Genomic DNA, 26,986 nt, shown 5'->3' with positions numbered 1-26,986 from the left:
AACTCCTTGATGCCTGCACAGCACCCTGTTATCTTTCTCCCTCATGGGAGACAGGCAGCATGAGAAAGTTTCTAGGCGTTCCACTATGAGTAGCGACATCCAATGGAATGAAAATACTCAGTGCAAAGAGTTGTGTTTCCAAAGTGTAGGAATTTAAACAGATGAATCCAAGAGGCCAAAGTTGTGGAACCTGATCCCTAAAGAAAGCTAATGCATTTTTGGCTTCTCCATTTTCACAGAAGTCATTTTACTGATTTGTGCATTTACCTCTGAGCAGCCAGTTTGCTAAATTTTATGTTCACAGCTTTGTTCTCCAGGTATATATAAACCCTTTGTTATACTTCACTGTTCAGACATGTCATGCTTCGGTATTCATGGCAGTTTCGGAAAAAAAAGCTATGTTTGAAACCTAGAGAAGTTTAAAAGCAAGTCTCTCTTCACTTAATCTATTCAAAGATCTTTTCCTAATAATCCTAGTCAATGAAGGGCTCACTGCTCAACATGAGACCTTTGGAAAAACTTGTGAAGCAATGTCAAGAGAACTCTGATTCAACCAACTTCTACTGGAGATCGAAAGGAAGGAAAAATCAATTTCACACATACAGAATGGGAAAAGACTGTCTAGGAAGGAGTACGGCAGAAAGGGATCTAGGGGTTATAGTGGACCACAAGCTAAATATGAGTCAACAGTGTGATGCTGTTGCAAAAAAAGCAAACATGATTCTGGGATGTATTAACAGGTGTGTTGTGAGCAAGACACGATAAGTCATTCTTCCGCTCTACTCTGCTCTGGTTAGGCCTCAGCTGGAGTACTGTGTCCAGTTCTGGGCACCGCATTTTAAAAAAGATGTGGAGAAATTGGAAAGGGTCCAAAGAAGAGCAACAAGAATGATTAAAGGTCTTGAGAACATGACCTATGAAGGAAGGCTGAAAGAACTGGGTTTGTTTAGTTTGGAAAAGAGAAGACAGAGGGGACATGATAGCAGTTTTCAGGTATCTAAAAGGGTGTCATAAGGAGGAGGGAGAGAACTTGTTCACCTTAGCCTCTAAGGATAGAACCAGAAACAATGGGTTTAAACTGCAGCAAGGGAGGTCTAGGATGGACATTAGGAAAAAGTTCCTAACTGTCAGGGTGGTTAAACACTGGAACAAATTGCCTAGGGAGGTTGTGGAATCTCCGTCTCTGGAGATATTTAAGAGTAGGTTAGATAAATGTCTATCAGGGATGGTCTAGACAGTATTTGGTCCTGCCATGCGGGCAGGGGACTGGACTCTATGACCTCTCGAGGTCCCTTCCAGTCCTATAATCTATGAATCTATGAAACCCCTGGATAAACATAGTTAAATAAACAAAACTAGAATTTAACAGTAGTACAGTTCAGATTTTGAAATGCCTAAATATGCCTGTTTTGCTTTAAATTAAAGCTATACAAAACCTGAAGGTTTAATTCTTTTCAATAAGGGATTGTTATAAAATTTCAGACAAACTGTTTAAAAACAATTAACGAGAAGATACATCACTGCAAGCTTTTACAGATAGGGAATTAGGGGATTCTATTTTAACAGACATTTGTTAAAATGAAATTTTAAAAGGGTTTAAGCTTAAAACAAAAGTATTGCTAAAAGAAATTACAAATTAGGAGGTTAAAAATGGGTTTGAAGATTTTAAGGAGCACTTTGTTTTAATGCATGAAAATCAAAAAGTGAAACTAATGAGGGAACAGCAACAGTTTTCTCTAAACTCCTGATTCTTTTATTCAAGCTGGCCACAACTGAGATGTTTGGGTGATTCTGATAAAAACCAGTTACCAAGAAACTTTCTGATCCACCACAAGACTCCCCTCTTTGCTCTCATCTTTAGGTATTGACATACATCCATGACGGCGTGACCTAGTTTCTCAGAAGGAAAGGTGAAGCCTTTAGAACTCCACCTACTGTCTTAAAAGTGACCCATGGAAGAAAAAGCTGGGCTTTTGCCCTTCTCATGGATAAAAGCAGCCTGAAAGGTTAATAAGTTTTCCTGCTTGCTTTACAACATTAAATGGTCTGCCAGGAAAAGACTAACACGGGAAAATCTGAGAAATTATATCAGACTGAAAACTAAGAAAGGATTTTTAGATGGCATTTTAAAATGCCTTTTTTTTTTTAAATAAAAACACACACACTTAACTGCAGTGCCCTATGAACATTTGGGAGAGCGGCTGTCATTGCTGCAGAGTGACCACTACCACCCTTTCTGTGAAGGAGCAAAAGATCAGACACATTCCTGAGATCAACTCCCTCTCAAAGAGGTCCTCCATCAAAGCCAGGGAAGACCAGATATTCCTGATATTTCTAAGGTAAAAGACAAGCAGACTTTTTAAACACATATTTCAAATACACAAAACAGGGCACAAAGCATATTTCTACAATTCCTTTCCAGCAGATAAAATGCAAGACCCTGACCACCTATTAGAGCTCCCAAGAGACATATGCCCGCAAGAGCACCATCAGTGACCAGGACACCTGGGTTAGGCTCATAACTGGGCATTAACATTCAGCTTAAATTTCAATTAAAAAAAAAAAAGTGTTTCACTTCCCCTCTTAAAGACTGTTTAGTGTTACTGGCATATAAAAGCCACCACATTTTACTTCACAATTGGCTACATTTAATCAAATTGTACACAGTCTGTAAAGGGCAATGTGAATGTCAAGTAGTCTGTGCATAGTTGAAGGCACCACCAACTGAGAAGATTCCATCAATTCCCATCTCCTCATAGGTTTCCCAATGCCTAAGCATAGGAAAAAAAGCTGAATTTCACCTCCTTCCAATTCCTTTCTCCATCCCCACAGTCTGATCCACTCTTCCCTGTCATACATGCAACCACAGGGCACCAATTCCTTCCTTTCTATTTCACATTTAAGACTTGTGAGGCCTTCTTGCTCCTGTACAATTTCTTAAGTCGTCCCCTCCTTTCAATCCTCACTGCCAACGTTCTGGATCACGCTACTGTTCTTTTAGCCAGTACAAATGACACTCCATCACTGGCTTCCCTGAAACATCCCATGTCCATGAGCTAAAAAATCATCTCCTCAGCCTGCATCTCACCTCCTGTCACTCTCAACCTTGTCCTTAGGACTCCGCCCCCTTTCTCAGCTTTGCCATTTCCTTTTCTCCTGCTCTCCCACACTTACCTATTCCGACCTTGCTTGTTTGGTCTGTAACATTCTCATTCCAAGGAGCCAAACTCCAACTCCTCTAAATGCCTCCTCAAAACCCACTACTTTGGCCTTATTTTCCACCCTCTACTTCCACTCCTGAACCGTCTGCTCTCCCAACCTACTTAGAAATATCAGAATGTGTCACTTACTAGTGTGACTCACTGTGTCTGCCTAATCTGGATTGGCATCTGTTCAAGGCAGGGACCATGTCTCTGAGGATATGTCCATGCTGAGGTAGGGATATGATTCCCCTACTCATGCACACAAGTTCGTGATAGATCAATGAGAGCTAGAACGAATACAAATAGCAGTCTAGCTGGGGTAACACAGGAAGCAGAGAGACGACAGAGCTGTGCAGAGTATGTACCTGCGTGGCTTGGCTGTTCCTCTGCTGTTGCCGCCTGTGCTACCTGGCTACGTTGCTATTTATACTTGCTCATGTACACGCACATGTAGCAGCTTGATGAGAACTAGGACCATAGCCATAATCTAACATGCTAGGCAAAGCTAAGGTCCTATATAAAATGTTTACAATTAATATTCTACTTGACCAATAGCGAGAAAGATACAGAAAAATACAGAAAATTACAATTCAGCTTTGAAATAAACACGCCTGGTTAGAATCATGTATGTAAACAAGAACAGATTTCCTTATTCTGTTGACCTGGTCAAACAATCTGAACGAGCAGGTTTTAGACAGGCTAATCTCTCTAGCTTCCTTATGTTAAAGGAGAAGAGACCATAGTCATATCTGTTCATTAACAATGTAACTTCATAGCATCGGTCTGTTTGCATGAGACAGGAGTAGTGAGCGTTTCTACCCATAAACTGTTACAGTTCCAAAGTACAAAAATAATCTTTAACCTCCAGCAAAAAGCTGTGCTCTAATACACAAATGGGAAAGAATAAACCAAGAGAACCTACCCAAAGCTATATTTACATTTTCATAACAAAATTACCTTGCATTTGCCTGAATATATCTAGTCATTTCCGTCAAAAGATAATGATTTTGAAGAAAACTACACCTCTTAAGATTTGTGATTTACAATTAAATACTATTATCCAACTTTCAAAGTCACCATTCTGATAAGTGACTAAAATAATTTTAGTTCAAGATGCAATTTCTAAAGAAATGAAGTTATTTATTGTATTTATAGCTAAAGACTCTAAGGCATAGTTAACTGGAATTTCGTATATTGCTATCATTCCTTTTTATAGTTCTGATTAAGAACTTTAAGGTGGCTGCAAAACAGAAGCAGCCCTCAAAATGATTGTTTTAAATGTAATGTGTGGACAGGCATAACAATGGGTGTGAAAAATCTGAACGAAGTTAAAAAAGCCACCTGGGTGGCTACTAGAGACAAACAATTAGTACTCCTTTTATTGCTTCAGACAGATGCCATAAGGCAAAAGGCAAACAAGCAGCACTGATGTTGGAACTTCTAAATGAGACTCGGTAAGTGATGCGAGATCTAACCTGATAATCAAGTTAGGAAAGGTTTTGTTTTGGTTCCACATATAGTTTAAGTTTAGATGATAGCTTAGACTCTCCTCACTCAAAATCATTGCAAAAAAAGAAAAGAAAGAATTAGGTGCATGCTGTTCTGATCACCCCATCTGAAAAAAATATATTTGAATTGTAAAAGGTACAGAGAAAGGCAACAAAAATGACTGAGGTATGGTTCAGAGAGAGACAACTAAAGAAGGAGAAATGATAGAGGTCTATACAATCATGAACGGTGTGGAGGAAGTGTTATTTACTCTATCACAACACAAGAACCTGGGGTCACCCAATGAAATCAATAGGCAGCAGGTTTAAAACAAACAAAAAGGAAGTACTTCTTCACACACAATGCAAAGTCAACTGGTGGAACTTGTTGCTAGGGGATGTTGTGAAGGCCAAAACTATCACAGGGTTCAAAAAAGGAATTAGATAAGTTCATAGAGGATAGGACCGTCAATGGCCATTAGTCGAGATGGTCAGGGATGTAACTCCATGCTCTGGGCGTCCCTAGCCTCTGACTGTCAGGAGCTGGGAGCAGACAATAGGGGATGGATCAGGCAATCTCCGAGTGTTCTGTTCATTCCTTCTGAAGCACCTGACACTGGCCACTATTGGAAGACAGGATACTGGACTAGATGAACCATTGGTCTGACCCAGTGTGGCCGTTCTTATGTTCTTAAGTATCGGGTATTATTAGGCTTCAAAGCATTTGTTGGGAACATAGGTGCTGGCTTTATTTTTCCCTGTGGGTGCTGCACCAAGGCCCGCCCTCGCTCCTCGCCTCCCTCCAATGCCCTGCCCTCACTCTGCCTCTTCCTGCCCCCAGTCCACCCCCTCCCAGAGTTCTGAGCCTGCCCGTGGCTCTCTGCCCTCCCCCTGATGCCAAACAGCTGTGGCTGATGGGGTGCTGAGGACCCTTCCCCCCCCCTGGGGCATGTGTGAGCTCCAGCACCAGAGCACCCCCGGAGTTGGCACCTATGGCTGGGAATATAACAGAGATGCAGTGTCTCTGCAGTTAGGTTTGATGTTATCTTCCCATTGTAAGGCCAATTTTCAGGCACAAGTTCTGCAAAACAAGACCGCTGGACATGAATATACACACAAGCTCATGAGCCAAAAATTACAATCAAAATGGCTGTCATTATTAGGAGGCAATACAATCCCATGGAAAATGGAACGCTGAAACATTTTCCAAAGCAGACACAAAGATTCCATCCCATGTTAAATTTATATTAACTGTGTTGTATGCCAGGCACATTATAAAACGTAACAGTGATCCGTACAGTCACAATTTCTTGTTCTAGAGGTTTCTTACATCTAAGCACAGTTTTCTAGCAAGAGGCATCTTTGAGTGTCAATAATTAGATCTGTACTGTCCCAGAGCCATCCAGATCAATGGACGTACAGTGTTACTAGCAAATTCAGGACACCAAAATACACAATCTGGATAACCACTTTGTAAAGAGCAAATTAATTTTTTTTTCTGTAATGTACATTTATGGTCATAAGAATGACTAAAAATAAAACCACCGTATTTAACAGATCTGCTCCCGGTGTGCATGGAAATAAGCTTACCACTTCTGAATCCTATTAGTAGTGTTAGAAGAAGCTGAGCTGGATTTAAACATGGCTCATGCATCATCAGAATAGTTAGAGAGTAGCTAACGTCAGAACCTTTATTGAAAGGGATATGTGAACCCAGTAAATCCAGCTCGACTTTTAGATCCCAGTGGGAGCTTGGTAGAAAAAGCCATATTTTTTTATTTGTAAAAAGAGCACATCTGATTTTCAAATTAAGTACAACAAATATGGAAACAGTGCTATTTCCGCAGACATTTTCAGAACACAGCAGCACCATGTGCTTTCTATGGAAAAATTACTGACTTCATATATTCTGTAGAGTTCCGTGGTTGTTGCTTGACTCTGCAATTTGTATCCACAGACTTTTCCTTGCCACTATCATGCTGTTTTCTGCGGGTTTTACCAGACAGGACAATCACCCTATTCTACTCCATACCTAGGGCCCTACCAAATTCACAGCCATGAAAAATGTGTCACGGATTGTGAAATCTGGTCTTGTGTGTGCTTTTACCCTAGACTATACAGATTTCACAGAGGAGACCAGTGTTTCTCAAATTGGGGGTCCTGACCAAAAAGGGAGTTGTGTATGTGGGGCAAGGTTATTTTAGGGGTGTCACGGTATTGCCACTCTTACTTCTGCGCTGCTGCTGGCAGGGTGCTGCCTTCAGAGCTGGAAGGCTGGCCAACAGCTGCTGCTCTTTGGCCGCCAAGCTCTAAAGGCAGCACCCCACCAGCAGCAGCGCAGAAGTAAGGGTGGCAATACCATACCATGGCACCCTTACTTCTGTGCTGCTGCCTTCAGAGCTGGGTGGCCAGAGAGTGGCCGCTGCTGACTGAAGGCCCAGGTCTTCAGGCAGCAGCAGCTCTGCCTTTGGAGCTGGGCTTCCAGCCAGCCGCCGCCGCTCTCCAGCCGCCCAGCTCTGAAGGCGACGCCAGCAGCAGCAGCACAGAAGTAAGGGTAGCAGTACCGCAACCCCTCCTACAGTAGCACTGTCCCCCTCCATCCCCACAACTCCTTTTTGGATCAGGACCGCTAGAATTACAACACCATGAAATTTTTGAATTAAATAGCTGAAATCATGAAATTTAGGATTTTTAAAATCTTACGATCATGAAGTTGGCCAAAATGGACTGCGAATTTGGTACGGCCCTATCCATACCCACAGCCACTCATGTTTGACTGTTTTACCAGTCAACCTGTAGGACATGTAAATTACTAAAACAAGATGAAAGCACTATTCCCCAATTACCACATACAAGTTACATATTTAAACTGAATCAACAAAATCCCTAATGATATCCAAGACTAACCTGGATTTAAACTTCCCAACTAAATTAAACTTACCGATTCTCCAAGTTTATCCAAGTTGTCCAGGAAATATTTTACAGATTCCCCCTAAAAAACAAAATGAACTCATCAGTGTTTTTCACAGATGGCATACTTGGTCACAGCAGTTTACATTCTGAAGTCCAGTTACTGAAACCAAAAACATTCTTGGTATAAAAGCTTTAGTCACCGACTTTTCTAAATTCTGTATGCAACTGTATGTAAAGAAGTTTAATGAGCTTGATACTAATGGAGATTAATATTCAACCATGTAAAAAAGCAGGGACAGTCTAATTTGTAATAGTTAAAAAGAACTATTTTAAAGTTTAGGATGGTCACATTTTTATTAGGGCTGTGCATTTGGGTAATCACTGTAGAAACCTCAGACTCAACTTCAGCATAAAATATTGCATTTAATATTTGTTGCTATTCCTGAGTAGTCTGTATATAGCTGCCTGGGTACATACAGGTCAACTGAGATAAGCTCATTTAAACTGCACAATGAAGTCAGCTCCCATTTCTACAGGCCCTGCTAGCTGTTGAGCATAGCAAGTAGCAACAGATGGAAAGGTAAAACCACAATGAATGGATGAATCTAAAACATTGATATAAGCCTTCTTGCCAAAGACCACCTGGATAAGCACACCTTGTTTAGGAAGTTATGAATAGTGGTCCACGCTGCAATTCTGTATAATATTTCTTCTCCTGAACAGACTATCTTTCAAATTCAAGACAATACCAACCCTTGCATGTGGCAATTGCAATTCTGAACACCCTCAGGTGCAAATACTAAAATTTATAGATGCTTGAATAATTCTATTTTTGGTTGATGCCAAATGACAAACTTAGAGTGTTATAACTGAAATGCCTTGTTGAGATAGTTAGTGTCATAACAAGTTACACTTCACCAATTCTTAACTACAAAGCAATCCAAATATGGCTTACTTGGCCATCAATTCAATTAGAGAGCAGTCTATACTACTCTGCCAGTGAAGGTAAGCGCAGGAAGTCAACTAGATTTTGCAGTACATAAAATTAATCTGCGCATCAAGAGACTTTGAATTACGTAAAATATTCAAGATTAGGAGGTACTACATTTAGTCATAACAGAACTAAAGATAAGGGAGCAGAGTTATATCTTGGATAAGGTCCCTTGCTTAAGAATGAATATTTTAAAAAATGATGGAGAAGGTCAGTCCTTTCCAGAGCAGACAACATTAAAATGGGAAGTCTGAGCAGGCATTAGGACATTAACGTAATCAAGACACCAGAAACTTCTGACTAGTTCTGACAGGCTCAGAAGTTAAGTATCTTTGCCAGCTTTTTCATTTGTAGGAGTAGAAGTCACCTGGTGCAAGTATACACCATACTCACAGTAAAACTGCAGTTTTAAAACCCAAGCCTTTAATTAGACAAGGCAGGGACTTCGGTGTGAGTCATCCTATGCTTGATGTACTTAAAGGGACAGACACTGAGACGAGTATTTAAAGAACCACTATCATATATAATATTATATCGGGTTTAATGTCACATACTTTTCATAAACTGACAAACTACAGTATTGGAAAACAGTAACAGATTTCAAAGTTTGCTGGAGGAAGGCAGTGGTTGTTCAGCATGACTACAGGACTACATGACTTCACACTTGCAATGCCATCTACTACAAAAGCTCAGTGCTTCATAAATTGTGAGGGAGAGGTGGGCGGGCATTCCTATTAGACAGATGAGGAAAAATATAGAAAAGCAACTTGCTCGAAGACAGGAAGTTTGCAGCAGAGCCAGGAAATGCCAGGTCTCCTGACTCCATCTTTTCTTAATCCAAAACACCTTTTCTACCTTAAAGATTTAGGACAAGATTTTTTAAAAAGCATGTTTAAAGTTAAGTTCCTAAATCCTTATTTAGGCTCTAATGGGGCCTGTTAGGTGCTCAACATTTTTTTTTTTGGGGGGGGGGGGCGGAATCAGACTATTTAGGTACCTAAATATGGACTTAGATAGTCTAATGTTGTCCCAAGAACCTTCAAAGATAACTTTTAAATCAAACAGAATAGTGGGGTCTAAGGAATCTATATTGCTCTAATGAGGCCTTAACTCTTCTGCATTTAAATGAATTTGTTACTACCTTTTCACTTAAGTCCTGAGAGCTTATTGCCACACTAGTGATTGTTCTGTTAAAGCACACAACCTAAACCACAGCATATAAAGGTCATAAAGCAGCACCAAAAGCTGCTTTCCAGAAGAGGGGATTTCCTGATCACATGAATGCAAAATACATTAGCACACAGTAATGGCAATGCTCTATAACTACGCATTTGACAGTACGTTTACAAACTAATGCTCAAAAGCTTCAACAGCTGCATTGAGAAAGCTACTTCTACTTGGGTTTTTAGCTTGTTTGCTGCTGCATCAGAAGATGTGTCCTGAAGATGGCCATTTTAAGAGAGAGTCAGAAAAAGCTATGAAACAAAACAAAAGGAAATAAATATTCCAGTTACAAGGATGCTTTTATATAAAAGTATAGATTTTCCTCCCCCACTTCTTTAACCTGAGAGCTTGTCCACACCGGCACTTTACAGCACTGCAACTTTCTCGCTCAGGGGTGTGAAAAACACCCCCGAGCGCTGCACGTTTCAGTGCTGTAAAGTGCCAGTGTAGACCGCGCTCCCAGTGCTGGTAGCTATTCCCCTCATGGAGGTATTTTTTAGCGCTCTCTCCCAGCACTATGCCGCGGCGACTACACAAGCCATGTTAAAGTGCTGCTGTGGCAGCGTTTTAGCATTGCTAGTGAAGACGTACCCTGAGAGTCCATGCTCTGGGCTGGAATGATAGCCACCCTATCTACCGAAATCCATTCACACAACCGATGGGACAGCAACGGGGCAAACTTCCCGACAATAGGCTTCAACCTTATATTACCTCTAAGAAGGTAAGAGTCTCAGTTCTTGTGGACTTCAATTTACATTTTCCTCCTTGTGTCTCTAGCTTTAGAGTCTTTTCTCCTTACCCAGGTCATTTCTATACATTACACAACTCAAAGTTAGAGTCTTGACTACTGATCATTTCAGCCTCCCTTGCACCCCTTCAATTTTAGTGGACTAAGCACTGCTCTGACTACAGCCCCACCATTGTTCACTTAGTCGTCCATGCTGAATGGTCTAATAAGAAAGTTTGGGTAGATTTAAGAATTGCTCAAACACACTATTCCCAATCATGCAAAGCCAGTAAATATCACTCATGAAAAAATAGAATATCTAGTCCCCACAGAGCACTTGGAATGTACAGGTAAGATACAAGGACAATATGGCACATTTAATAATTCCTTTCAGGGGTGTGTGTGTGTGTGTGTGTGTGTGTGTGTGTGTGTGTGTGTGTGTGTGTGTGTGTGTGTATAGAGAGAGAGGGGTACAAGGACAATATGGCACATTTAATAATTCCTTTCAGGGCTGTGTGTGTGTGTGTATGTATATATAAATATAGAGAGAGAGAGGGGGGGGGGTATAGTAACTGGATATGATGAGACCTACTGAGGCCAAAAATAAGACAATATTCTTCACTAATACACCTTTTTTTTTTAATAATACAGAGGATAGAAAAGTCTTATGCATATTATGTGGATTAAAGGACAAGTGTGCCCTTATTTAAGAGGACTAAGACAGCAACTATTACAATTCTGTTTAAAGGATACAGTCACATCTAATTTTTTTCTTTAAATCTACTATTGTTACTTGTAATACCCAGGATGGCTAAGTGAAAGATTAGGAATTTTTTCCCCCAGTTTAGTTTGCATTTGAGAGAACTTTAGTATTTATATCAGTTTGCATCCAAAGATCCCAAACAATCTTTTTTCCAACAGCTGCTCAGAGTATATCTAAATGACATGATGCAAGAATAAGAGTCGCCCCATCTAAGCGAGTGCTCACAGTACTGCTAGAGCGGCACTAGTAAGAATTAGAAAATGAGAACAAAGTCGAGGGCACACCAAGTCTATGGTGACTGGAAAACTAGTGAAGTGTCATCATGAAAGACAAATCCAAGTGACTGAAAGGGGAACAGACATTTTTTAACTCCAATTTAACACTCATTTAAACTCTAGTGCCTACTGAGCACTTGTGAGACAGGAAACCTTTGTTAAAAACTCAATACCTCTATTTCCTAAACTAAGCTAAAAGCTCATCATCTATCCTGAGATCCGCTACCTGGTGTCTGTCGACGGCTACATGAACATGCAGCTTGCAGCTTGCAAACACGGAAGAATACATAGATGGTGCGTTGTCAGGACACCTTGGTGAAGTTTTATAAGATGTAACAACGTCCTGTACATCAGAGAAGTAGAAGAAGAAGATGGAGAAATGAGAGAATAAGTTTGTATATTTCTGGAAAATAAAGATCAGTTTTAAAAAAAAAACCCACCAAGTCCATGAGCAAAAGTCAACGAAGACAAGACTTGGATTTTTGATATTTTAAGGTTAACACAAACTTTCAGGACTTACTTTTTTAAAATCAAAGTTGAAAAACAAACCCCAAAAAACACACCCACCAAAAAACTCTCAACCCCAACACAAACCGAATTTTCAAGTTTTGCTTCAGGGAACTGTTACAAAACTGAGATAGGGATCAACTTAGCAGAATCAGGGATGTAATGAGTTGGAAAATTCGCATTCTAGCATGGTTCCCTTAACTTGGGAAATGTCTACACTATGGGGATTAGACCAGCATAGCTATGGCATTGTAGCTACGGTGGCATAACCACATAGTGCAGACACAACCTCCACCAATGGATGGGGTTTTTCTGTTGGTATAGGAACACCACCTCCCTGAGTAATGGTAGTTAGGTTGACAGAAGCATTTTCTTGTCGACCTAGCTGCATCTGTAATTGAGGGTTATGTCAACATAGGTACATTACTCAACGGTGTGGATTTTTCAACCCCAACTGATGTAGCTATGTCAGCCTACATTTTAAGTGTAAACGAGGCATTGGTTTGGTCAGACATATACAACATTATCGCGCGGCTAAGGCAAAGCTTAAGTGGGAGCCTCAATGTACTTGAAATTGAAGCGAACGCTACTTTGTTCTGACATTTGAAAATATGGGAATTTCAAGCAGTGATCTCCAAAAGCGTGGTTTACATAAATTCATTGTCAGAGTGGTATATCTACACATTGCTTGAAAGATGCTGTTAAGCTTTATTTTCACAGTTCAAGGATCTCGCATAATGAGGGAATGGTTAAGTATAAACATGAAGATGCTAATATCAGTGAAGAGGTAAAACAACTTGATCCAAGGACAGAATTCTGCATGACAACTTATGTGCTGAAGTGTTTCACTTTGGTGACAAATGTGCTCAAGCAACGAGTGGTGTGATAAAGCAGTATTTTAAAATACACTCACTATGATACAGCAAGATGCATGGCTTTCTGGAGATTAGGTTTGCAGGGTGGCCTTACAAGATCTTCCTCTGTTCGAACATCAGCCTTTGCACCTTTGGTACAAAACTAAAATAGACCTCTATCATTCTCTTGGATTTCAGCCAATTGCTTTGAATGCTCATAGATGTGTTCTTTTGTTTAACTGGAATCAAAGTTGTCCAGGCTCAGCTCAGCTGCAGACCTCAATCCTCCCTCTGATTCAGAAGTCTGTGTAAACCACAGGAAGCTCACTGTTAAATAACTTGATTCATAACTGTCAAGTATTCCATTTTCAGAAAGGTTTGATTCAGACAGCTTGTGTGCCTCCTGAAGTCTTGTGATCTCTACTGAAGAAAGTCAAAGCAAACTATTTTTAGTGTGATCACACAAGTTATGTTTCAAACAAATTATGAGGAAAACACCTAATATGTCCTTATGAAGGCAGACATTCTAACCAGCAGCTTTCCTTTCAGTGTTGTATTAAGTTTTTACAAATCCAGCCTGTTTCTACCTAAGTCATAGATGCATAGTCCAATTTTCCTTCACCAAAAGACAGCAGCAATAACTAGATGTGCTTTCAGTCATTCTTCTTACATGAGACACCAGTGGGTTATAAAAACTATTAGCAAGCTCCCAAAGTCTAATACACTTCTTGGGAACTCCTCTTAAAAGCTAAAACTTTCAACAACAAACAAACTGCTAACGGCCCAAGTATACTGCTAGCATTTAAAGGAAAGTAACCATTTTGGCCCCTAGTTCTTATATTATGGGAACAAGTAAATAACTTTTCCTTGGACTGAAACGCACAGCAAACGAATGAATGCTCCCTTTAAACCAGAATAGTTACTGAGTGGCACCAATTCACTGACAAAAACAAAGTGAGTTAATTTACATGCAAACCAAGTAATCAAAATTAAAACCAGGCCAAGTTGTTCTCACAATTAAATTTTAAAGGACTTTAGTAGAGCATGTGTGTTTTGCTATTTGTTCAATAGGGATAGCCTTTAAAGAGCCCTAAGACTTTGAAATAACACAACTTGAAGATACGTCTTCACTGGCAACATTAAAGCACTGCCACGCTTGTGCGGTCATGGCATAGCACTGGGAGAAAGCTAAAAAAATCCCACCTCCACAAGGGGAATAGCTCCCAGCGTTGGTGCATGGTCTACACTGGCGCTTTAGAGCGCTGAAACTTGCAGCGCTCAGGGGGTGTTTTTTCACACCCCCGAGTGAGAGAGAAAGTTGCAATACTGTAAAGTGCCAGTGTAGAAAAGCCCAGAGGCATTATCTGCACTGGAACCTGAAGGACTTTTGTCCTTCAGAGGTCTGAAACCCTCCTCCCCCGAATGACAAAAGTTTTGCTGACAAAAATCACAGGTGTGAGCAGGGCTTTGTCAGGAGAGCTCTCCTGCCCACAAAGCTTGTTTGGGGGGGGGGGAGGGGGAGAGGAGTTTTTTTGTGGGCAGGAGAGCTCTCTCCTGCAGACAAACAGCAGCTACGCGGTGTGCCTTTTAGTGGTATGGCTGTAGTGGCACAGCTGTGTCGCTAAAATGTATGTAGTGTAGACATAGCCTAAGTGTACATGTTTTTATTCACCTGTCCCAGTTTGGATGCAGATCCAACAGAACAACATTGGACTGATACGTCTACTTTAAACATGTGGAAGAGGGAAATCATGTCTTACTAGAGTTCTTTGAAGGGGTGAAAAGATATGTGGACAAGGGGGATCCAGTGGACATAGTGTACTAGATTTCCAGAAAGCCTTTGACAGGGTCCCTCACCAAAGGCTCTTACGTAAATTAAGTTGTCATGGGACAAGAGGGAAGATCCTTTCATGGATTGAGAACTGATTAAAAGACAGGGAACAAAAGGTAGGAATAAGTGGTAAATTTTCAGAATGGAGAGGGGTAACTAGTGGTGTTCCCCAAGGGTCAGTGCTAGGACAAATCCTATTCAACTTATTCATAAATGATCTGTAGAAAGGGGTAAACAGTGAGATGGCAAAGTTTGCAGATAAAACTTAAAGATTTTTTTCACTTGACCAGAGCTCAGAGAGCCAGGAAGCAGATGATACTAAACTGCCCAAGACAGTTAAGACCAAAGCAGACTGTGAAGAACTTCAAAAAGATCTCACAAAATTAAGTGACTGGACAACAAAATGTAATGTGGATAAATGTAAAGTAATGCACATTGGAAAAAATAAACTATACATACAATATGGTGGGGGCTAATTTAGCTACAACTTATCAGGAAAGATCTTTGAGTCATTGTGGATAGTTCTCTGAAGACGTCCACACAGTGTGCAGCGGCAGTCAAAAAAGCAAACAGGATGTTAGGAATCATTCAAAAAGGGACAGAGAATAAGATGGAGAGTATCTTATTGCCCTTATATAAATCCATGGTATGTCCACATCTCGAATACTGCGTACAGATGTGGTGTCCTCATCTCAAAAAAAAGATAGACTGGCATTGGAAATGGTTCAGAGAAGGGCAAGTAAAATGATTAAGGGTTTGGAACGGGTCCCATATGAGGAGAGATTAAAGAGGCTAGGACTTTTCAGCTTGGAAAAGAGGAGACTAAGGGGGGATATGATAGAGGTATATACAATTATGAGTGATGTGGAGAAAGTAGATAAGGAAAAGTTATTTACTTGTTCCCATAATATAAGAACTAGAACAGCAAATGAAATGAATGGGCAGCAGATTTAAAACAAATAAAAGGAAGTTCTTCTTCACACAGCACACAGTCAACCTGTGGAACTCCTTGCCTGAGGAGGTTGTGAAGACTAGAACTATAACAGGGTTTAAAAGAGAACTAGATACATTCATGGTGGTTAAGTTCATTAATGGCTATTAGCCAGGAAGGGTAAGGAATGGTGTCCCTAGACTCTGTTTGTCAGAGGGTGGAGATGGATGGCAGGAGAGAGATCACTTGATCATTACCTGTTAGGTTCACTCCCTCTGGGGCACCTGGCATTGGTCACTGTCGGTAGCCAGGATACTGGGCTGGATGGACCTTTGGTCTGATCCAGTACGGCCAGTCTTATGTTATGTTAAGAGGAAACCTGCAGGTTTCCCCCAAGGAACTGGATTATCCTTGAGTAGGGCAAGAAAGAGAAACCAAGGACATTTCTAATTGCAAGTGGTCTGGAATTTAAGGAACCCACTCAGTATTAATTTCTTCACTATCAATGTTTCCTGTTCCCCTACATTATTTGTACTTTGAAGAGGAGAAAAGGCTAAGTAGTCAGAAGCCCTGGCCAGCGCTAAGAGCAACAGGTAATCACAATGTTAATACTATTAGAGGGTGTGTCTGGGGTGCAGATAGTGCCCAAACCATGAAAACTAACACAGATAGCCTGGTTATGAAAACAGGGTTGGGGGGAAGTTAGGATCCTTAATTCTGTAGCATCCCAGCACCTTAATAAACCTCAAAACTACAGTTTAAGTGTGCATGCTTTTGGTTACTGTTTTATCCAAATACATAGCAGGTGTGTGTGGGTTTAGCAAAGCAAGGGGCCTTTAGTTTTCATTTCCCCAAACGCATACAGCTCATTTCAAAGTGGGTTGATCATGAAGCAACACTGCTGCCATCAATGTTAAGTAACATTTGCAGTATTTTGGAATCTTAGCAATAAATATAGTTCAGTTATTGCTGAGTTAGACAGTCACCTCAACTCTGAATTTCCTTGGGTTTGTGTTTGTTAAACCAATAAAACTAGGCCAGATTAAAGTCCTTTGTCATCAAGACTGAGTGAGAGTTTGACCTTGAACTCCTGATCCTACATCCACTGAAAGCCACATTCATATACAGCCACAGCTATGCCAATTCCAGCCTCATGGCCTCCTGAAGCCATGTGAACTTTAGAATGTCTAACATCATAGGTAGGCTACTCTGCAGACATTGGTAGGACCATCACCACATCAGTCACTCACTGACTTCCTAGTTCAGCCAAGAATCCATTAACAACTTCCCATTGAGTTTTCAGGGATTCTATGGCGTAATCCCCCCCTCACCTCATATCCAACTACTCTCACTCTAGTCACTCCTCCCACCTTTCCACAGTTCAGTAGTGGGTTCCTCTCATGTATACAATCTTTGCCTATTTTTATTAAATTTGTACTGCTTCCCATGTGGATACTGCTAGAAGTGCCTTTCACCAAGGAACGCAGGGCCTCGGGTGAATATTCCCTGTTTTATAGATAGGGAAACTGAGGCACTGGAAGGTTAAGCAACCTGCCCAACATCACACAAGTCAGTGGAAGAAGGGAAACAACTTGTGTACCAACTACCACTATTATCCTCTAGCCTCTGAAGAGGCTGTCCCTTCTCTAAAACAGATTTTTTAAAAATCAGTTAGACAAAAGTGCTAGACTAGTCAAAGAGCAGTGTCAGTAAAAGCTCCAGTCACATCTGATCAAAATAGCAAGAAAGCCATTCAAGAATACAGTGTGTCAAAACACGGTTACTGCTTGTACAGTTTTAAATGTAGCAGTGTCAAGGCCTAAAACTGTAAACAAAAAATCTTTGTCTAATGTAATTTAGAAGTAGCTAAAGCACTGATACTGTATATAGAGATCAGATACAAAAAACAATACATCACTCGTCACAGTTCCTGAATACATTAGTATGATATTCAGTTTTTAAGTTTGTAATATGCAATTTAGGGTGATTTCTGATTTTTGACTAAGTGTTAGATTGGTTGTGTAGCTCCCTAGACAGATTGAATCTCTGACTGAAATTCTCCTGTTTTACCACCACCAAAGTACTTTTCCTGGGGTAAGCATGTCAGTAACAAGCACATCACAGCTCGTCCCACCTCTGCTCAAAACATCTTATTTTTTTCTTTTTCTTTTTTAAGCACTTTCTGTGCACAACATTACATGCTTAGAAAAAAAGCCAAACCCCAATCAGAACTCCGTTGTGGAAGAGAAGGCTTCACTTCTAGACTGCTTTAACACAACTCCTATCTCAGTATCTGCCCTGAAAGAACAAGGTAAACTTTAGACTCAAAACAGAATTAAATGTGAATGTTTTGCTTGTTACTGCTCACTGTTCATTCAGCAGAAAGTGTCTCTTTAACAGTAGAGTTGATTCCTATCACGTAGATTACGCCTCGCATTTATTATTTGTTGAAAGGATTTCACAAGAAATAAGCAACAGCACTATTTTCCAAAACTCAAACTGTAATTTGGATTTTTTTAAAGAGAGACCTCTGTGGGATTTGTGATCCAACCATTACACTAACTTGATACTTACATGAAAACTAAAAAGTGAAACTAAACATGAGTTAAAGTGCAACTGACAAGGAAAACAAAGGAGGTCAAACAAGTAATTGGTGAAACAAATTTAACATTTTCAGTTTGAACATTAACCATGTTAGCAGAAACAAGGGGAAAGAAGCTTTTAAAAAGGAGGTTGTAAACTGGTAATACCTGTTTAATCTCCCATCCACCATTTACTGCAGAATCAGACTAATCTAGGGGTTCCCAAACCATGGTCCCATGGAGAACAAATGCTGTTCTATTCTCTTTTGAGCTTTTACTCTACATAAAATATACTAAAAACACCAAATACTTTCTGGATATTACTCTTCTACAGAAACATCTGCTGTAGTTGTCATAAAGCAATCCAAATTGCTGCAAATAGGAGGAGAAGCAGGGATGGACACGACAGTGATTCTAACCCAGGGATCAGCAATCTTTGGCACGCAGCTCAGGCTGGGTTGTTTACCTGCCATGTCTGCAGGTTCGGTCGATCGCGGCTCCCACTGGCCGCGGTTCGCCGCTCCAGGCCAATGGAGGCTGCAGGAAGCAGCGCGGGCCGAGGGATGTGCTGGCTGCCACTTTCCGGAGCCCCCATTGGCTTGGAGTGGCGAACTACAGCCAGTGGGAGTCACGATTGGCCAAACCTGTGGACACGGCAGGCAAACAACCCGGCCCAGCCTGCCAAGGTGCTTACCCTGGCGAGCCGCATGCCAAAGGTTGCCGATCCCTGTTCTAACTTAACATGCAGTCCAACAAAAGCACTTCATTAATCCAAGGTGTCAATTTGTTATTTTAAATCCTAAAACTGATTTTGCACTGGTTATTCAAAACAACTCACTAATTTGAATTTAGTAAACATCTCCTGTAATTAGTCTTAGATTTGCTCCAATTAACACTTTCATTATTTCAGAGTTCACTGAATACTATCCTAATTAACCCCATATAACTCTGTTCAAAGAAATATGATCAAGTTAAGATTTTAAGTACCAGAGATACCATAGCCACAGCTCAGTTGACAATAAAGCAAGCTGTTCCAGTTTTTAATTATCCTCTCCCCAACAGGCAATCAATAAGGGTTTTAATTCTCTCTAAAATGCCCAAAAAAGAAACCTGCCAGGCGGTGTACAAACAAGCTGGGGTTGTGTGCACTTTGGCAGGGGAGAGGTGGTAAGAGGGGAGGAGAAAACTATTTTAAATAAACAAAACTTGCAAACTCACTTACTACTGCTTCAGAGTGAGAACAAGCACAATTTTCCTATGAACCAGATGCAAAACTCCAGCTTGTTTTGCAAACGGCCATCATGTAACAGCTTTCAGTCACTAACAACTGGAGATACAGGTTGAACCTCTTTAGTCTGGCACCGTTCGGACCTGACTGGTGCCAAACCAGAGAATTTGGTGGGAGGTCAATGCAGAGTGCCAGTGGGTCTCCATAGGTGTGGGAAGCAGTGGTGGTGGTGGGGGTGCTGCAGCACCCATAGGCTTTGCGCCCAGCATAGCCTCCCCGCCTGGGTCCCAGCTACCAGCCCCAGGTCCTCCCCCTCTCTCCCTGAGCTTGAATGCTGAGAATCAGCTGTTCACGGGGCTCCGGAAATGCTGGGAGGGAGGAGGAGGAGTTGGTAAGCATGGGGCTGCTGGCACACGAGAGGAGGGGGGAGCTTGGCACTGGTGGATGCTCCGCACCCACTAATTTTTCCCCGTGGGTGCTCCAGCCCTGGAGCACCCACAGAGTCGACGTCTATGCCGGACCATAGATGTTGCCGGACCAGGGAGTGCCAGATTAGAGAAGTTCAACCTGTACTTTCAAGCCAGAGACCCAGACAGCAAGATGCATCATATCACATTAGAATCACCCAACCAATCCAAGGCTTCAACAAAAGTTAAACAGCTCTGAGCTGTGGAGAGATTTTGTACATGCACACAGAGTTTAAGGACAAAATCCAAAGCCCAACATCTGTTGAGCCTGGAGCAAGTTTTTAAACTCTGACAAAAACTTAAGGATGTAAGACATCACTATAGCTCACAGTTTTGCCACAGCACTGCTTCAAACTGTGAGGATGACCCCCTTAAGACCATTCCAACCTCTTCCACAGAGGTTCAAGTCAGCCCAAGGAATATGGAAAAAAAAAGGGAAATATGCTGGGTGTGACGTGAAGGACTTGCAAGTGCCAGGATACCAAATGATCTATATACTAAGCACTCAGCTGTTTTAGTTTGCCAGATCCAGAATAGAAGCCAACCCATGAAAGTAAAGAAATGGGATGTTCTGTCAAAATGATTATTGTTGCACTTCCTTAGTGCAGAAGTTTCTTCATCTTCTCCCTCCATATAAAATCTTAGAGCCATTTATGGAAGTACTTGCCTGCAGCGGGTGGGAGGATGGGGCATGGCACATACGTACTTTTGAACTATGACTGTTTGGAATCTCATTCTACAATGATTTGACACATTTCAGGCCAGGGCATCCTCTAACTACTACAGAAATCAACTGGGAACAAGTACTGACCACGTACTATCCAAGACCAAACTGCCACCTCCCAATTACTATTTAAACTCTGGAAGCATCTATAAACTTCAGATGTTTTATGTGCAAAACAGACTGGAACCAGACTGTAAACATTTTTTTCTTCCCTCAGTGCACTGACCCCCTGGCTCCATGACTTCATGTATTTGCAACTCAAACTGCTTTTAATCTAACCCTGAGGCAGCAGTGAGTCTGCAAGTCTGTCGCTCATCATTCAGAACTATGCTCCTTTCCAAAAAGCAGCTAGTTTGCAGAGCTTGGCAAGGACTCTCTCAAGTGTACCAAAAGTATGAGAAGCACTAATCTGACATATGGAAACATGCTAGCACTATAGTGTGTTGCATTAGAATAAGAGTTACAAAGGTTAGAACAGTAATGTTGTTAAATCACCTTCCCATACTATGAACTGCCAATCAAACTAGAAATTGTTACATTTAGTGCTGTGTATGCTATGCAGAAGACAAGTGCACTAGGAAAGGAGAACTTCATAAGAATATGGACTGACTCATGCACTTGGGGTAAGTATCCTTTATGAGGATTCTATTTAATAGCATGAATTCACTCCCCCCTTCAATCTTTTATGAGAAAAACCGCAGACCAAATACTTTTCACCACCTCTGTCAGTCACTTTGACTACATCTAGGAGAATCTATTTGAACTGAGTAAGGGAAAGTTCTAATTTTTTTGTTGAACAAAGAAGCTTAAACCAAAGTGATTAAACAAACATTTTGTGTAACAAGTGTGTTGACTACTTATGAACCTTTTGATTACATTTAAGGATGTGAAATCATTACAGTTTGCAAAATGCAGGACAAATCACTAATTTTGTGCATTAACCATTGAAAAATTGACATAAGAGCTGTGCCTACAAAATCCTTGAAATAAAAAGCTAAATATCGAAGTCAAAACGTTCAGAAAATCCTACAGCACCCATATGCCACATAAGGCAACCAACATTTTACATTAGTTATGGGATTTCACAACAGAAATTAATATACTGGGGCAGTGGCTCTCAACCTTTCCAGACTACTGTACTCTTTTCAGGGCTCTGATTTGTCTTGCATATCCTCAAGTTTCACCTCACTTAAAAACTACTTGCTTACAAAGTCAGATATTGAAAATACAAAATTGGCACAAGCACACTATTACTGAAAAATTGCTTATTCTCATTTTTTACCATACAATTATAAATCACTTGGAATAGAGATATTGTACTATACATTTCAGTGTATAATATATAGAGCAGTATAAACAAATCCTTGCCTATATGAAATTTTAGTTTGTACTGACTTCACTAGTGCTTTTTATGTAACTGGTTGTAAAACTAGGCAAATATCTAGATGAGTTGATGTACCCCTGGAAAACCTCTGCGTACGCCTGGTTGAGGAACCATTGTACTAGGGCAAGAATTCCTCTGTGCTTTTGGAAAGAGGTTTAAACAATCCTTATTAAAAATCTGAAACCCGGTGTAAGACAGTCAAATAGAGCATAATTCTGTTCACGTTTTATCTGATGTTAATTTGCCAGAGGGCTTCTCACTTTCTTGGCTAGAATTTCTGCATCCACTCCCCTTCAACAGTCAGCAGTAGATGATGATATCTGTGCTCTGACAAGCAGTGTTTTCCTAATCAATTTCAAACTGCTGAGATTCTAGTCACTTTCAAACTATTGCTGTGGCACTCCTAGGGAAGGGATACAATACAGAAGTTCAGGTCTGTTTATGCAAATACAATTAGACTATCACTTTGCTGTGTATCATTTCTGATCCTGTAGCAGCCCATTAAGGAGATTTTTGAGTCTTTCCAGTTCCTTAGCAACGCCTTAGTTAAGTGATGTTTCCAGCTTTATTTTCCACACTACATTATAATTTCCTCAATTCCTTTTCCATTGAAATTTATCATGCTTAGTTTCAGGCACAGATGAATTCAGGGAAGACATTTAAAGCAAGTATGGCACACTGGGTTAAGAGGTTGTGAAAGTGGGCGTTTTATTTGAATGGGTTCACTATCTTTTAGCATTCAAGACTGCTTGCTTTGAAATATCCAAATCTATCATGGGCTCAGGATTCTGTGAGGCCAAATGGGTCATGAGATTTTTAGAAAATACCTTGAATTCTTTAGCTTTCAAAATTCCTTACTCTTTTTAGATGCATGTAACATTTGTCATGAATACATGCATCAGTTCCAATACCTCCACAGATAAATACTTTCCTGTGTAACGTAGGCCTTTCCTCCAATTGCCAAGCCCCCATCCCTTGGTCTTTGTGCATCTACAGGGGACGGCCAGCAACTGTAATTAAGGTTTGCTTCCCCCCCCCCCCCACATTTAATCAATGTAGTAAATTTAGTTTAGTAGGGAGAATAGATTCCAAACTTCAAATGTTCATTAATAATGATATTTTGGCTATAGTATATTTGACAACCAAAGCTGCTTGTGTTCAGTGCAGAAGTGCATGTTCCAAGCTCCTATTATCCATCCTTCCCTCTCATTACTCCATATTAATGGCAAAAAAAACTGGAATAAACGGAGACCTAGTGTTAGAATAATGTAAGACTTCGTTGTAACTTAATTTAATACTCAATATCCAGGATCAACAGCACTGTTACAAGTATTACTGATCTGGTAAAAAGTACAAGCTCCAGATCAGTCCTACACTCATACATTTCACAATGTATCAGTAAACAGACCAGCAAATGCAAACTGAATTGGCAGATCAGTTTGCTTAGGTAAATTAAACTATTTAGTAACAAATGCAGCAGCTACTTTGCTGCCAGAGCCAACAGCAGCACTTCAACTGTTCTACTGCTTTCCTCCTAGACAATGCAGTGAGGTCCGCCACGCTTCGGTCTCCTCACACTTGCTTTGTGGGTTGGGGAAGATGCTCAAAGTTACAACTTTCTATTGCTACGCTAGGTTCGTAGAAGGGTTATGGACTGAACATGGAACATTTTAAATAAAAAAGAATCTAGTAGAGTCTGGGTCTACAACAAATGTGAAAGCAACTAGCTGTAATACCGTGTAGTCGCTGTGAATTCAATGCTCATGAGAAGGTGCAAGTTTGACAGCTCTGAGTACTTGAATCCTATTTATCCAAGGAGCAGGTACAGCATGGGCAATAGCAGCACAAGCTTTCCCACACCCAACACTGCCCTGCCAGTTTGCCTCAATCCTCAAGGAAGTCACTATCCAGATGCAAAGGAGGTTCACTCTCCACAGTCTTTCATTCCTTGGTCTCTGCTGAAAATGACAACCTTGTTCTCAAGGGAGGTACTGTTTGACACGAATGACTAGAACTGCACAGAGACCAAATTTATTCCACCTATACAGTGCAACAGTGAGCTTTGTTACCACCATTTTGGGCTAGATTTCTACTGACAACTGAGAGATATATAGTTCTCTATCCAATTAAAAATCCCTAAGCTACCTAGTCCCCTGGTCACTGCCATCTTTACCCCTGTAATGTGATCCAACAAGACAGGCTACCTTCAAGTTTAGTGGCCAACAAGGAAGTCAGCTCTGAATGCATTATGCCAACATCTCAAACACCGCACTGCAAGCAGAGTGTGGAAAAGGCTGCTCCAACAGGCTTTCACAAGTTGCAGAAATAATTACTGCAGAAATCAACAGCAGAGACACCTTGAACTATGACCACCACAAGTAATCTAGTAGCTTTGGAAAATACGTCACTACCTTTCACCAGCAGATATTAAAAAAACCTTTCCTTTCAGACCAGGCTTTTTGACCATTGCACAGATATACACAGAATCAAGAGGACAGTCAAATTTCATTTCTATAACCAAATTTAACAAGGATGACTTTATAACAAGTCTAACTTTTTGGTGCTTCTCACTTCTCTATGACAAAATGCTAAGAGAATCTAAAAAGATTGATCAAGTGACTTGCCCAGAAGCACACTGCTCATCAATGGCACAGTCAGGATTAAAACCTAGTCTCCTAATTACCACTTGGTGTCATATCACTGGGCTATGATGACATTTTTTAGTTTATTAATAAAACAGATATTGGTTAGATTTCTTTTGAATTAAAGAGATTGTAGGAAATGTATCCGTGACTGACTTGGTTGTAGGCGTGTCATTTTCAGGATGTTCCAATGGGTGGCGATTTTATCTCGGTGGAGCCTGTCTCCTCTCCAGAAACCCCATTTTACAGATGGGGAACTAAGGCACAAAGAGGCTAAGTGATTTGTCTACAGTGATACAGGAAGTTTGTGACAGAGCAGGGAATTAAACCTGGGTCTCCCCACATCCCAGGCCAGTGCCCCAACCACTGGGCCATCCTTCTCCCCATGAAATTTACCACGCCCTATAAAGTAGTCCGCATATGCAAATTAAATGTCTTCCCCTGGCAAGCCGCCAGTGGTGTTCTCGATTGGGAAGAGTTTGCATCTCCCAAGTGTAGAAGCAGCATGCCAACTGCAACATTCTGGATACCCAGTCCATACCTATCAAAATATAGTCCATATTTAATAAATCCCAAACTGCATGTGAACCATTTTATCAGCTGCCTTTACAAAAGGAACAAATGCATCAGAAGGAAACAACTAGTAGGTGTAAAGACAAACCACACTGAACAGACTTTACATCATCGGCTAGATACAGAATTGCAACCATAAGAGGCAGCATACAAGACTAACAAGGCCACCAGGAGCACACTATTGCTTGCTCAGAACACAGCCTACCAACTTGCAGCATGAAATTTATTTTCTACGTGTTTTGGAAATGTGTTGCAGAACAAACTGCTCTACAATGCAAACAAAACCAACTCTCACTAGGAGATCAATGCGCTATACCACACCAGGACTCAGCTACAAAATTTAAAGTAATTGCAAAGTAGAAACAAGTCATAAGCAAGGAGGAAAGAATGCTGGATAAGGAAGGAATGCAGAGCCAGAATGGAGTTACTGCAGAACTTGTATGTCTGAAAGGGAAACTAGCCCCATTTTGGAAAATGAGGAGAGCTGGCACTTAAATTAGCATGAAGTATCACTGGAATGAAGATTATTCAGATCAATAAAAGTGTTATAAAAATCAGAGTATCTAGTTGTTTGCATAAGCCTAGTCTATGCTTAAAACTTAGTTGACCTGGTTATGTCACTCGGGGCAGTGAAAAATTTCATGCTCTGTGAGATATAGTTATGTCAACTTAACACCGCTAGGTCGACAAAAGAAGTATTGCATCAATCTAGCTACCACCTTAAGGAGGTGGATTTACTACAGCTATGGAAAAAAAACCCTGTTACTAGAGTAAGGGTCTACACCATCGTGGTGTAATTGCAGCACTGCAGATATTGTGCCGTAGATATACCCACAGAAATTAAGAGGCCTGGAGAATTGCCAACATTTGGGCCAGAGGCCCAGAATACTCTAATATAGGAATTCAGGCCTCTTCATATTGTCTAAAACTAGACTTAACCCAAATGTGAAGTCCTATAATCAAAATCAAATTGTGATATTTTAAAGTCAACAATTTGTTTTTAAAGAGGGAGAATACATAGCAAATTCTCAAGAACTTTAAAACTCTTCTGAAGATCTGAAAGACATTGTGAAAGACAATTTGGAAGTGGTTTGTCTCCCCCACTTCACAAAATTATAGGCAATGCAATCTTTACTGCCACCCTACCCCCAAAATGGGTAGCATAAATGGCAATGTCCCTGGTCCCAAGATATTAGAGGGAAACGGAGAGTGAAGTAATATCTTATTGGACCAACTTCCAAGCCAGTGACATTGAGGAGAGAGGTTACTTATCTCAATACCAATCTCTTCAGCAACCCAGTCCCATAAAAAATAGTTACATAAGTTCTGTTCACTACTCTCATCAAGCCATTTAGGGACTCACTCCTTCCAGAGAGAAGCCTATCTGGAATCAGGACTACTTGTACCATTTTATCTCCTCATAATAAGCTGAATCAGGCAGAGAACTCAGTATGGACAATATCCCATAAGATTTTCCCCTCTCCTTTGCAACATGTAAAGCTACAGAGAAACACTAGCAAAACTAGCAAGAAAGATTCTAACTGAACACGCCTTTTCCGGTTTTCTATACCGTAATCTGATCTCGCTTAGAGGCAATGCCACAAGTAAACAGGAATCCAGAGGTAAAATGCATATCCAGTTGTTTCCACCCTGTTTCAACACTGGTATTAGCTGCAGTTC

General features: G+C 40.7%; 1 protein-coding gene across 2 annotated transcripts in view; it reads right to left on the bottom strand.

The window, feature by feature from the left end:
• The window catches only part of GNA13 (G protein subunit alpha 13), a 40,175-nt gene that overhangs the window by 2,690 nt on the left and 10,499 nt on the right, over positions 1-26,986 (bottom strand). Inside the window, exon 3 of one of the 2 annotated variants that reach the window (XM_034790289.1) lies at positions 7,632-7,682. The exons of the other annotated variant lie outside the window; for it this stretch is intronic. Within the exon in view, the coding sequence (XP_034646180.1) occupies positions 7,632-7,682 (51 nt within the window). The remainder of the gene's footprint in view (positions 1-7,631; positions 7,683-26,986) is intronic. 2 annotated transcript variants of the gene reach the window in all.

Source organism: Trachemys scripta, chromosome 14 (genome assembly GCF_013100865.1).
Source record: "Trachemys scripta elegans isolate TJP31775 chromosome 14, CAS_Tse_1.0, whole genome shotgun sequence".
Taxonomy (NCBI): domain Eukaryota; kingdom Metazoa; phylum Chordata; order Testudines; family Emydidae; genus Trachemys; species Trachemys scripta.
This window is presented reverse-complemented; position numbering and strand designations above follow the sequence as displayed.